A 14,701-nucleotide genomic window follows, 5' to 3' on the forward strand; every position below is an offset into this window, starting at 1 on the left:
CTAAAAAATCTACGGGTTTTCTTTTTTTGCTCCCCCTCCCCCCACAAAGTTTATTAGCCACTTCTGTTCAGAAAGTTCTCTTTCTGAACAAGTCTGTTCCTCTAAAATAACCAGGGGGGAAACACCAAAATGCATGGGGCGCACTTTCATTTGCATCTCAAGTTACACTAGAAGCATATCATAGAGAAAGGTTAGCTCTCTCCTGGGATTCCCTGGGAATGGCTCTAGAGTAGGCTCCAGTTCAGTTCTGGTCCCAGGTTTGGCTCTAGCACTCTGTGATACCGTGCCTAGTGTGGGCTCCAGGGCTGTGGCCCCAGAACCAGTCCTGCCTTAAGCAGTGACTCTAACCTCAGACCCAGCTCTGGCCCTAATGCCATCCTGGGCTCCAGCTGTAATGGATTGGATTATGGCTCCTGCTTAAGCTCCAGTGGCTGTTGCAGCTCATCCATCTGTCTGTTAGACACCGAAATGAGCCTGTGTTTCAGGTATTTCCTCTGTTCTGGAGATTAAATTTCTCCTGGCGGTAGTACCCAAAAGCCTCATCCTAGGGGGACTCAGGGGAGAGGAAATAGAGCACATTCTTAAGTAGGTCTCCCTCAGTAAGCAGTTGGTGGTGGTGGATGAGTTGGGACAGCAGGAGTGACTGGACTTGGGTGGCAGAGAGCAGATCACCTTATCACCATCCTGATGTTCCACACAGGAGCGGGTAATGCCCCCTTCCAATGATTTGCTGAAGTGTAGTAGAAAGGCACCAAAGACGGGTCTTCTTCAGCAGCTAGTGCTGCTGGCTCCAGCTCATAAAGTCCATGATGTGGCCATCATTCCACAGATTCTTTAGGTGGTCAGGTACCAGGTCCAGATTTTTGTTCAACCATGTCCAGAATGGTAGATTGCCTGGGGGGGCTCTCTTGCTTAGCGAAGTCAGTCCAGGACAACAAGGTAGCCTCAATCCTAGAGTTTTGACCAAACAGCTTGTCCCTCAGCATGCTCAGCTGCTCCGGGTTAAGGTCTTGGTCAACAGAGGAGGAGAAATGCCAACTGAGAGCAGGGCCCAGCAGGCTCCAGGAAGGCTTGGGGGGCTGGAAAAGAACTGGTTCTGAGGGTTTGAGCTAAGCAGATTGAACCACAGAACCAAGGCCTAAGCAATTGAGTAGGGTCATGTTAGAAATAATCACACAAAGGTGTCTGTTTTAGCTTCTGCTTGAGATCCTGGTAGGTGTATCTAACCGTGAAGGTGATAATGTACAGTTCCTCTGTTGCAATCAGCATCCTCTACTGCTGCCCTTTCTGGAACCAACTAAATGTTACTCCACCAGAGTCAGGTAGCCAGAATTATACTTTAAACCCTGACTCTGTCCCTTCTCAGGGGCCAAAGTTTTCTGGTTTGAAGTTAGAATGTTGAAGTTCTGAAGGCCTTGTAACTGAGAAGAACTTCTGTGGAGTCTTCTGTGGACTACAATGGAGACCTGTAGCCAGTAACCAACGCCTTCCTGGAGTCTCACCAGCAGCCTTGTAGGACAGTAAACTTCCTCCCATTCCCGAAGATGAGGGGCCGGTGGGGAGTTAGGGGTATGCGAGACTAGGTTTCTACCACAAATGCTTTGTGAAGCAGACACTATAGCAACTCTGTGAACTGGACCTTCCACAGGTCCACCTCTTTGGTCAGAGAGTCATCCTGATAGCTAACCATGTGACTCAGTCCCTTTGATTCCTTCAGCAGCTAATACAGGTCAAACAACAGCTTTGCTCCAGCTGTGAACATTTCTCCAGCTGTTCCACCTATGGTCGGGGGGCTCCAATGCACATGTTTCGCTGCTGGACTTTCCATGCCTCCAACTTTGGCAGCAGCTCAATTAAGGGAGACAAGTGGCCTAGCAGTGTTTTAAAGGTACCCAGCACCTCCTTTCTCCTTTTGTCTAGTTCATCCGGTTTCCTCTAGAAGCTGCTAACGTCTGGTTTGATGAGGATCTAAAGGGGGTGTCCTCACTGGGGCTGGGTCTTCTATTGGAAATAAAAGACATCCTTGTGGTCTTTCAGTTGGCTGATGGATTTCACAAGCTTCTCCATCATAGCCCCTAATTCCAGGTTCCAGAATTCAATTTCCTGCTGTTGGCTTTCCACAGGTGCTTTGAGGTCTGCCTCTCATTGCTCTGACTGAGCCCTCTGAGCCTGAATCAGAATTAGAGAGATTAAACATCATCTCAGCCAACTGGGTAGGGCTTTGAGGAAAGGCCTGACTGTTCCAATAGAATTTTCACAAGTTCTGCTGTAGCAACAAGCACTCAGGGTCCTGGCTGCAGCAGGTATACTCAGAGTCCATTTGATCCAAGAACTCAAAGAATAGCCTTTGGCCTTGGAATCATTGTTGCCCAGTAATAATGCTGAGAGAAAGAGAAATCCAAACACCTGAAGTCTATAAATACCACACAACTGACTGAAAAGCACTGGATTCAAGTGGGACTAAGCAGTTCTAAAAGGTTGGTAGGTCTCATAACACAATCAAGATATTTCCAGAAGGCAATGCTATGTGTATAAAATGTCTGCAAATGAAAATTTGTAAACATGTAATGTCTTCATACAAATAGTCTCACTGACTTTTTTTAAAGTTCTAGTTCTAAATAGTTCTGGGATCTATGGTGAAATTATAGATTTCCCAGGAGTAAAATGTTTTTCCATTAACCCAAAAGTTGGAATGCAGGACTATGGAGCTTTAAAACATATATATATATATATATATATATATATATATATATATTTATATATATGTAAATATTATATAAACACACACACACACACACACACACACATACATACATATATATATATACACTGAAATATAGAGTATATATCCAGAATCTGTTTCTGGAGATTGTGATTCAGTTAGTCTAAACTGTGACACTTGGTAATTTGATGATTACTACACTAGTAGAGCGAAAAGGAGCATTACTACTAGATTTTAGGGCTAGAAAGAATCATCAGTACCAAACTTAAAGACTGTTTGACAGATACACCACAATTCACAATTATCTGCAAGCAGATGACATAGCTACACCTCTGTTTGAATCTTCTGATGCTTAGCCAACTTTGCTAGCTTCTGACATGCCCCAAAGACAGTGCCCCAATTTGACTTCCTTTCTACTTCTTGGTAGTGATATCAACCAAATTCCTGAAAATAGTCTCTTGGCTGCTTTCTAAAATTTACGACATAAAACAAGTAGTTACATAGTAAAGGATCAAAGAAAAGACCCTTTCCCAGGACTGGGAGTAGGACAGAAAAAGTACTGAGAAGGTCTAGTTCTCCTTTTTGTCACACTGAAAAGATAAAGTCTCCATGATTGTGCTAATTATGGTTGCATTGTGGAAATAAGGTACAATTTAATGTCAACATAAGGGACATTTCCAAATTTCACTGTCATGTTACTGTATACACAAATACATATTTACATTGCTCCTAAATTAAATATTCCCATATTCATTTAGAAGAATTCATTTTAATTTTTCATGCTTGCCAGTCTTAAATAACTGAGATAAACATCTGATAAACTTCAAAGAACAAATTTAAGTTATAGACAGGTAGCTTGCCTTTATAGAATTTATTTGATACAGGCTTCAAATATACATCAACATTTCAAGTATTACTTTACTACTAAAATATGGCCACATCTTACATAATGTGGCACAATTAGCTATTAACATAAGAAAAAAGTGCATCAATAATCTGGACTGATGACAGTTTGGCAAATAAGATTTTAATTGGAATTTTCTCAATAACTCCAGAACATACTGACCATGAATGAAAATAAACGCTTTGATTATAAGTAATCACAAAAAATTAATTATTAATATTAAACCTGAAAGATAAACATCCACCATCGTAAACATATCACAGGCTGTAGCCAGCTTTCAAAAGCACCGAGTAAAGTCTCCATCTATTCATTTTAATTTTGTATTTCAGCAATAAAGATTGATCTTTTAAAAGATACTATATATTTAAGTTGAATTTAAGTACACAATTGCTCATTTGATGTGTCTTTTCTTCTAAGAAATAAGGGCACCAACAACCCTATTTTTAACTAACCCTCTCCCCACATTCATTATTCCCCACCGTCTGGAAAAAAATACCAGTGGCTCTCTAACTTTTTTGAAAATACTTTACTTAGGTGGTACAAGATTCCAGAACTCACTTACTAGTTTTCCAGTATGTATGTGCACATGTGAATTAACTTTGTATTTCCAAATAAAGAATGGAAATAAAATTTCTTAAGAGAAATAAGAAAAAGACTCTCAGAACTAAGGTCAGAAAAATCTTGTAACCCACTAATTTTAATATACATACAGTTTTAGTAAACCTTACTAATTCATCTACTTAGTATACTAGTAAGTAGCCCCAAGTTTCATGCCAAAAAAAAAAAAAAAAAAAAAAAAAAGTTGGGAACTGTAAATCATTCATCTATTATCAAAGAGGGAATGCCTTTCTGGGGATCCATTTAAAAAAAAATTTTTTTTTAGGCCCACCTCTCATGGCACTTGTCCACAGTTTGAGAATCACTGCTTTATACCACTCCTGAAATCACACCTGTAAGTATGCCTGTAAGTATCAGCATACAAGGGCAATTTACAATTATTATTAGGTCATGGGTCCTTTCTCCAGAAAAATGTACACATGCACACAAAATCTGATAAAATTTCAGAGTTCACAGATGTGCTGAAGCCTGTTCATTATTTAATAAGCTCTATCCAAGACTATTTTATACAAGTCTCCAGGCCATACCTTTTCTAGATCATATCTGACTAAATGATGTCCGGGTAGGAGAACAACGTTCAGGCAGTGACCACTCCCATTCTGCTCAATAAAGAAGGCACTCTGACTATGCCCTCAGTCTATCAGAGCTTATGCTTGATTTTCAATGAAGAGACATCCACGATTTTAAAAAGACATGCATTTTCTTTCGGTATAACAAAAACTGACAAATTTCCTATAGAAATTTTCCTTTCACCATTTCTTTAGCTTATCCTCTACTGCCACCAAACTGTGGTTTAGGAAAGCTTTTGCTTAAAATACCATTAATTCCTTAGATTTATGGTACATCCAATTTATCCTGAGATAATAAGCCTTACAGACCAGAGATCTTCAAAGTCAAACTATATATTAGTTGTGACACAGTTTTCTTTAAGTGAGCTAGTTTGACTCATGTTAGAGTTTTGATTCATGTTTAAAGTCTCTTAAGAATTTTACTTCTTCTAGACTGAGCAGTGGCAGAGTGGGAGCATGAACTTGGGCTTAAAAGTGGCAGCAACTTTGGTCAGAATCTGGTTTATCACTTATTTGTGTAAGGGTACTGGTGAATTATTTCAACTCTCTGAGTCTTGCCGGTCCCAGCTTTTCTTGCCAGCGAGATAGTAGTGATATCTACCACACAGGACAACTGAGATTAAATGAACACAAAGGACATCAACCCTCTTTTCACCTAAGTCTAAACTGAACCATCCTCATTCCTTCAACGGTGGCTTATCTGAGCCACAATAACAATTCATATCCATTTACCTTGAGTGATCTACATACCCAATAATTTGCTCCCCAAATGCTTATGTAGGCCTGCCTACTTACTGTCCCTGGGCATAGCAGCCCATCTAGGTACTATTCCTTTCACAGTTTTTAGTTGGGGCACAAAAAGTGTCTCAACCTAAATGAAGGTATTTCAAAGTGCCAAACTTAAAATACCCAGCCCTTAAGCATCACTACTGTATGGCTTCCTTATTCCCCACTCTCATCATTTGTACTCATCGTTTCAAAGTAACTTATTAATATAGAAAGATAGCACATCTACACTCAATCTGACTGGATATACTCTGAAATGCATAATGATGGGGGGGGTGGTAAGAACAAACAACACACACCCTTTTATAATTTACTGTTCACTTAAGTGAAATAGGAGTAAGACATATTATAAAAAAAACACACACACAAAACAACTTCATATATATCTGTATCAGGACCATGTCAGGGTTCAGTAAGGATTAAGTAGCTAAGATACTCTGTACTTAATATTTGTACTCTGGCTTATTTAGAAATAAGAGGAAACTACATTTTGGGTTTAGTGTCAAGCCATAAGGTTCCAGATTTTGTTACAAATTCTTGTAAAACTGCTATTCACTACATATGAATGATAAGAGAAAAAGAAACCATTCTTTTACTTTCTTCCCTAGAAGGCTTGATTCTCAACTTATCTTGAATATGAAAAAGATATCTCTTGGGTAGGACCACAGAAAGAGTCATACTATTCGTCTTTCTAATTTGACAAGTCTTCCCTGTGGGAAGAAGAAAACTTATCTATAAATTCCTACCTATCACTACACCCAATAGAGTGACAATGTGGAATGGAGACCAAAGTGGACCTTCAGTATTACTGACAGTCAGTTGAACTTAACCTTTTGCAGGGGTTGGCATGGAAAGAAAATAAGCTACGGAAGCTTGCCAAAAAAACAACTCTGTGTACCTTGGGCCATCAACTGTCCTTAAATTTCAGGAACCTGCATTAAACAAACAAAAAATAACCCTTCTCCCTCCCCAAAGAAACTTTCCTATATCATGTACTTATGCAAAGCATAGGCAACCATATCAAAATTTACTCTGGTCCTAGCTGAGGTTCAGCAGCACTGGCTTTGGGCAGTTATTAAATGAATATACTGTTTTAAGTCCCCTTTTCTCTTCTTTTTTCTCCATGGCATCAAGGTCATTCTTCTCCTGCTACTGAAATAGCTATAAATGTGCTGACTATACTTTATATGAAGGCAAAGTTAATAAAATAACTAGTAAATCTATTAATAACTGGTCACACACACACACACACACACACACACAAAGTTAAAGAAAAACTAAGTACTTGTTATAAATCCCAAAAGGACATTTGGTAAATTTCAATTTTCACTTTCAATCTAAAGAAAAAAAAACCAATAAATTAAAAAAAACTCAATAAATTAAAAATAACAAGGTATGTTCATACTGTGGTGAAAACTACTTATCTCAAATAAATGGTTAAAATCACACTTAGGAGTGAATAAAACTCTGGAGGCAGCCCTGTCAAATAGGGAGACAGACCCATAAAGAATGAGACAAGGATTCCTGATGGCACTACTTTCTAACACTGTTCTTTAATTCTTAGCCCAGTTATTCTCAAATAGGAAGAGGTGGTGGTGGGAGATCCAATACAATAAAACAGTGAAAAGACACCAAAAAAATTCTTTCCTAAGAGACACAAGAGACTTAGAGATATACCATGCTAATGGTTGAGAACACTCAATGTTATATTGCAGAATATAAATTTTTCCAGAACAAGTATTTTGAAACACAAATAGATTGGTCAACTAATTGGGGAAAGTTAGTTCTGTATAATGCACATAAAACACTTAAATACATCAATAAAACATAACAAACAGATATGAATTCACAATCCATAAAACGTTCATTCACTCTATTAATCAAATACAAATTAAAATGAGACAGTTTTTTTTTTTTATCAAATTGGTAAATGTGCAGAAATAAATACTCAATTCAAGGAAATAGGTACTCATAATCTTTGACTCAGCAGTTCTACTTCTAAGAGCATCAAAGCTATAATCAAAATATTTGTATGAAAAAAATGTTCATCACAGTGTCATAAATAAGGGCACCAAAATGAAAATAATATACACCAGCAGCAGGTTGGTTTAATAAATTTCAAATGCTCATGTATAATGAAATACCATGCAGCCATAAAAAAATTATATTTTCACGACACAGGAAAATATTCATGATAATGGGTATTAAGTTTTAAAACATAACAAACCAATGTATTTTGTGTATATATACATTCACAAGAAGGAAAAGGACTACAAAGAAATACACACGGAGAGGAAATACATCAAATCGTTTTCAGTGAAAATGTCTTGAGTATTGAGATCACATAGAGGATTTACTTTCTTCTGTATGCTTTTATATTATTTTTCAAATTTCCTTAAGTAGAAATATATTGCTTTTATATTCAGGAAATAAAAAACATTATCTCAAAGAGTCTAAATTTTAAATTTCTAGTCTGAATTCTCTAGGGGCTATAAACCCAGAATATGGTTTTAATTAGAGTGACATTTTTAATGAGAACAATAATGTACATAAGTGTTAAAAGCATCTGAAATAAATGTTTACTATAATAACCCCATTCTTATATGAAGCACTACAGAATTAGCAACCAATGAGGTAAGGAATAGAATATGGTTCATAATAAAGTAAACATACAGGGGTAGAAAGGAGTAGGTACAAAAAGATCAATGGAAAGGGTCAAAGCTTATCATCCCCAAAAGATTTCTCTTGGACTTAGCTTTTATTCTTAGCTTTGACAGGCACAAATTTCACACAGTTTACTATACAGTAATTTTATGTTTTGTTCTGTAGGCTCTTTTTTATATATTTATATACACATGTATATACATGTGCATGTATGTGTTTATACAAACAATTTGAATAGCCTTTTAAGTGATCTTTACTATCAAGATGAATAAATTTAACCAGGACTTCAGGAATTTGAATACAAGAGTACACATTTGAAGAAACTGACCTGACAACAATGCATGTAGTTATTATTAGCTATATTTGGAAAATGGCCCTTCCATTAGTTTAGTGCTAAATAGATGCTGGACTACAGCAAGCAACAAGCAGACGTTTAGCATATTACTTAAACAAATTTAACTTTGGAATCATTTTTTTTAAGAAGCAAATCAACATATCTAAATTAATTATAGCTATTTACTTAAAATGAATCCATTTTATAAAAATTAAACTTACCAAATCAAAAGAAAATTAACAAGAGCCTAACACACCAAACTTAAGGAACATTCAGGATAGAGTACAACCCCCAAATTATTGTTTTTATTAATCATACCATTTTCTGACAGGCCACAACCAAATATAACCCAAAATGTGAAGATCACCATTATCAGAATGAGACTCAGTACCTAAGACTGTAAGTTTATTTAAACATTGACATAGCACAGGTCTACACAAAAATAAGCCGTTTTCTACGATGAAAAAGATTCTGAATCCTCCCCATTTAGAGAACTTTAGTGATTTCTGCAACTAGAAAACCACAAATATGTGTGTCTCCAACATACAATGCTTCAGATTAACTCCCACTCTTCCTTTTCCAGTATTTCCCCCACATTATATCAGGAGGGAAACCTTAATTAGGTAAATAAGAGCCTTTCAGTAACCAACATCCCTTAATTTCCTTTTTTGCAAGGAGGGTGTTCTCAGGGTCCAGGGCAGTCTGCAAATCAACGCAAAGGGTAGCCATCAAGAGGCTCATTGATGTGTTACCAGGGAGCAGCAGGCAGCAAATATTCAAACCCAGAAACTGTGACTCAACATTTTCTATTTGGTGCAACAACTGTGCACAAATGATACACACTGTCAAGAAGGATTCTGCCTGAAGAAGATGTAGAATGAAAAGAGAAGATCGACAGACATGAAGGGAAGGTGTCTGATCATACTAATATCGGTACTTACGTATCATACCTCTGCAGTGGCGTCACTTTGTTCTTATTCTTATCAACTGAACCCGTAGACAGTTGAAGAAAATTGGGGTTTAATTTATATAATTCTTGAAGTAGTTTCTGTTCATATTCTTGGTGTTTACCCGCCTAATGAAAGAAGAAATAAAAACTGCAGTGGGGCTCATAAAATGGCTGCTAAAAATTAATAACTTACTTTCCAAATTATTAAAGAAATCCTAAATAAAACATGTAAAAGTTTTTCATGGCTTTAGAGAACCTTGTGAGGATGATGCCACAGAACCACTAGACCAATGAAAGTTCTTCCAACAAAACTATGTGATACGTATACCATTAATTAAGGCATTTCATCAACCACTTTATTGTGCAAAAAAGCTTATTAATGGACAACTTTTTTGCTACTTCAAAAAACTAGAGTCCCTTTTAAACCTATTTCCCCATCTTTCATATATGAATGAACTCTTCTAACAGGCCGTTACACAACTTTCCGAAGATCACCAAAAGTAATTAATCTAACTTTTTAAAAGAGACTAAAGGGGCGCCTGGGTGGCTCAGTCGATTGAGCGTCCAACTTCAGCCCAGGTCATGATCTTGCGGTCCTTGAGTTCGAGCCCTACGTCAGGCTCTGTGCTGACAGCTCGGAGCCCGGAGCCTGTTTCAGATTCTGTGTCTCCCTCTCTCTCTGACCCTCCCCCGTTCATGCTCTGTCTCTCTCTGTCTCAAAAATAAATAAACATTAAAAAAATAAAATAAAATAAAAGAGACTAAAAACTACAAAGAGGTCTGAGTGGCTCAGCTGGTTCAGCACCTGACACTTGATTGCAGCTCAGGTCATGATCTCACAGTTCGAATTCAAGCCTTGCGTCAGGCTCTGAGCTGAGAGCACGGAGCCCTGCTCGGTATTATATCTCTCCCTCTCCCTCTCTCTGCCCCTCCCCCACTTAAGCTCTCACTCTCTCCCTCTCAAAAAAAAAAAAAAAAAAAAAAAAAAAAAAATTAACATTTAAAAACAACAAAAAATCCAAAAACAAAAAAACCCAAAATAATCAGACTAACACTGTAAATAATACACAGATGAAAAGTCTTATTACATTTTTCATTATCTTGACACTAAGTAAAAATTCCATTAATTTGTTTTTACATAAAAATTAATATATTTTAAATTCCAGACTAGTTTGGAGTTTTATAAATAAAATTTTACTGGAACAGTCATGTTCATTTATTTACTTGCTCTCTATGGTTGCTTTCTGCTATAACAGAAGAATTGACTATTTGCTACAGAGACCATTTGGCCCAGAAAGCCTAAAATATTTACTGACTGGCCCTTTACAGAAAAAGTCTGCAGATCACTGCTCTATACACAAAAAAGAGAAATTTGTATTTACTGTAGTCGTAGCAGTATATCAGAAGGCAATGTCACAAACATTATGGGAGAAATTAGGCAAAGACTATTTCTGGAAAACTAGTCCAACACAAAAATAAATCCCAATGAAATTATTCTGAATAACTTTCTACTATTTGTATGTATATTACAACTGAAACGACATTTTTACTTACCTTCAAGGATTGTTTACTTATCTTAAAAGTGTGGTCTAACTAGATGTTATGGGAAAACCAAATCCAGAACAGGACAGATCAAAACAGAAACAAAACAATAAAAACAAGCAAGGGCAATATCATCTAATCGAGTATGACTGTGTCATATATACTGCACAACTTATCATTCCCTATTCTTTTTTTTTTTTTTTTTTAATGTTTAGCTATTTATTTTGAGAAAGAGAGAGTGAGAGAGAAAGCGCATGCGTGGGGGAGGGGGCAGAGAAAGGGAGAGAGAAAATCTGAAGCAGGCACCACGCTTTCAGGACGGAGCCTAATGCGGGGCTTGATCTCACAAACCATGAGCTCATGACCTGAGCCAAATCAAGAGTCAGACACTCAAACAACTGAGCCACCCAGGCGCCCCACATCGTCCCCTGTTCTGAGAGGCGCTCCTGCCTGTTTCAAATGGATCTACAAATGTTTCATACAGCACTAAAGTTTGAGATATGCAGTAACAAGGAAAGAGCTGATGTTTACTGTGATATAATCTGTTCAAATTTCCTTTGTATATAGAGAAGTGTTTTAATAAAGAAACCTCCTTTCAAATTAATTTTAAACTCACATAAAGAAAAACAGATGAGTTCATCACAACAGTGAATTTTAAATTGTTAAGAAAAAATACAGTCAGATGTGGATTTTACATCTTTAAAACATGAAAAGCCTTGAAATTTTTTTCTACAATCAATACTTCAGGAGATATTCTGGCTTTTATTAGCAACTAAAAGCTGAAACTAATACTCAAATGATTCTACAGGGGCAGTCCAGAGAGACAGGTTAAATCCCATTACAAGTAAGTTCCAAGGGCCACCTATCCATTTTCATTTATAACTCAATAATACTCAAAAAAGAGATCAAGTAGGGCTTAGAAACTCTTTAGACAGAGATTTTCATTGTAATAGTAGCATGAGTAGTGCATATTCTCTACTTGTCAAAATTAGTTTGAAGTGGTTCAACCTTAGATTTTATCCAAGAAGGTTTTATCCAAAGAAAGAAAACAAATTAAGAAGCATTTATTAGATAAGAAGTCATCTGTGCCCATTAAATATCACAGAGACCTTATTTTAACACTGTTTTGGGATCATCAAGAAATACTATCAAGACATACCAATGAATTGATTACAATGAGACTTAATCTGTAGTAACTCCAAGTCAAAAAAAAAAAAAAAAAAAAAAAAAAAAAAAGGCAGTATTTCATTTAACAATCTGCTCTTAAAGGCGACCCTACTAGACTTTCTCTAGCTTGACCTAGAGAATCAAAGTTGGCAATCAATGCTGCCCACACCTTCTAAATGAGAAGGGTATTCCTGCAAAAGTCCACAGCAACAATCTGAAGACCTCAGCTACAATAGGGAAGTGCAGCATCGTGCTTTGGTATAATCCTCATTTAATATGCATGTGGTCAACATTTTTACTTGTAAAGGCCTGTTTATACTACAAATTGAAAGGAGACTAGAGGACAGAAAATATAAAAAAGAACATGGGATAATAAACCTTCAACTCATGACACTGATTCAGTGTACGCTTTCATGGGGAGCATCATTTTATAAAAATGTTACCTTATCAGCAACATTCGATAGGTTTATTATTCTCTAGCATGTTCTATAAAGAGTGGAAATTAGCAAGGAAAAACCTCATAATTACAGTAACCCACTTAGCTTTCATTTTGCTGATATTCCCACTAAAGTAGCATTTACCAAAACGCCTTCGTTGGCCAATTAAGTTCTGAATGTACATTCCCTTCCTGGATATGTATTAGCATATTAAAGACTCTGAGAAGTCCTGTAAGAAAGAAACCTATTCATCTTCATTCACACTTAATGGACTACCGACCCATCTTTATTACAACAATAATTCTGTAGAACTGATATTCCACGGAACACTGGAAAATGCTACTTTAATAATAATTAAAAAAATAGAATCCCTAGTTTTTGCTTTTGTAATTTTAACTTATAAAGAAAAATACTCCCTTTTCCGCAAAGTTTATAATTCACATTAATTTACTACCTGCATTTCCTCTTTTGTGAAGCTGGCCGCCTCATCCCCCAATTCATGTAGATACATGCAGTCAGGCTTCGGACACTGCATATTCTTTAAGAAGTAACTGCAGTATTTTGTTGTACCTAGAGATGCCTGTAGGAGAGTTGGGGAGGGGGAAAAATGACCCAAAATGTGAATTGACACAATGAAGATTTCCATCTTTGGCGTTTTCACTTCACCTAAAATGAGGCATCAATGTAACCAAAACAATAAGTAAGGCTCTGAATACTGGAGAACTAAACTATTACTAAGCAGAATTTATTAAAAATGATGCTCATTTGGAAGAACTCAAGAACCCCCTCCCCTGCCCAAGTCTATGGTTTCCAGAATCTGAGTACCCAAATCTTCCCTAGGGATCAGAAGACAAGATACACAAAATTTGTTCCACGTTATAGTAACTTCTTGCAAGTAACTGTACTTGCTCATTAAGAAGGCAAATTCTTTTTTCTAGTTATGCCAGCCTTTTTCCACTTAAATAAAGCATGGCTCAGTGGGACCCCTTATTCAAACCTGAACTGATCAATATTCAAATATTTAAGGACAACAAATCAGAACCATTTTCTGTCATAAGTATCATAGATCCTATTTTCACAAAATAAGATTATGTGTAATTACAGAAGATTTTTAAAGATTATCACCTAAAAATGAATGTGTTTATTCCTACCTGGTCAAACAAGACCCTACACATAATCTGGCAGTAAACAAATCAGCTGTCATAAATTAGTATGGATACTTAAGAAGCAATCTTCAAATAGACCCCCCTCAAATGTAATAGGTAAATCCTAGCCTCTCCTCTATTTACTACATTGTACCTCTTCCCCCTTAAAAAAACATCAAGAGGAACATATTACCTTAAGTGTTCTGCCATCTACTACCACATTGTTGACACACTGTATGGCTCTGAGAGCATCTTCTGACCGGATATAGGTTACATAAGCACTGGCGCTTGGACCCTAAAGTGACAACACACTGTTACCAAAGTTTCAAATTCAACAAAAACTTTAGCAATTCCTTTGCACCCTGCCTAGGGAATTCTGAAGGCCTTTACTACTACTATCATTAATAATAATGACAATAATTAGAAGTAGTAGTAACTCTGATTAAACCATATACTAGTTTATCTTAAAACAACCATACTTAATGAATTTTATCTGATTTTAAGTATACTAAAATATATATGGATAAAATATCATCCCTGGCTTGGTATTTATATTTTTAAAGTCATTTGACAGGCTCGTCAAGGTTACAATAAGCTTTGAAAGTTAGATTTAAAAAAATAAGATCTGAAGATTTGTCAAATTATGTTCTCCCCAAAATAAAAGCAATTTGCGAGAGTATTCTATCTGCTAATACCAGCATAACAAAGATGCTCTACTAAGTTTTCAATAGTTGAAAATATTAATTAGAAACCATCACCTTATTATCGCATTGCCTGATAATAGACTCAACTCCCCCTCCCCCCCAAACGAACACTAAACTTTGTTTTACTGTTTCCCTCTTATTATCAATTCACTGTTAAGTC

The 14,701-nt window shown here is 36.5% G+C and overlaps 1 protein-coding gene across 7 annotated transcripts in view; it reads right to left on the reverse strand.

Annotated features, from left to right (window-relative positions):
- CNOT4 (CCR4-NOT transcription complex subunit 4) overlaps positions 1-14,701 on the reverse strand; it is a 146,527-nt gene that overhangs the window by 47,223 nt on the left and 84,603 nt on the right. For 4 of the 7 annotated variants that reach the window (XM_042925679.1, XM_042925661.1, XM_042925686.1 and 1 more), the window contains 3 exons: positions 14,031-14,132; positions 13,147-13,272; positions 9,539-9,672 (listed from right to left, as the gene is read on the reverse strand). In XM_042925679.1, the coding sequence (XP_042781613.1) occupies positions 9,539-9,672; positions 13,147-13,272; positions 14,031-14,132 (362 nt within the window). The remainder of the gene's footprint in view (positions 1-9,538; positions 9,673-13,146; positions 13,273-14,030; positions 14,133-14,701) is intronic. The other 3 variants (XM_042925669.1, XM_042925697.1, XM_042925709.1) reach the window with 1 other exon arrangement.

The sequence above is a fragment of the Panthera leo genome, chromosome A2, assembly GCF_018350215.1.
Source record: "Panthera leo isolate Ple1 chromosome A2, P.leo_Ple1_pat1.1, whole genome shotgun sequence".
Taxonomy (NCBI): Eukaryota; Metazoa; Chordata; class Mammalia; order Carnivora; family Felidae; genus Panthera; species Panthera leo.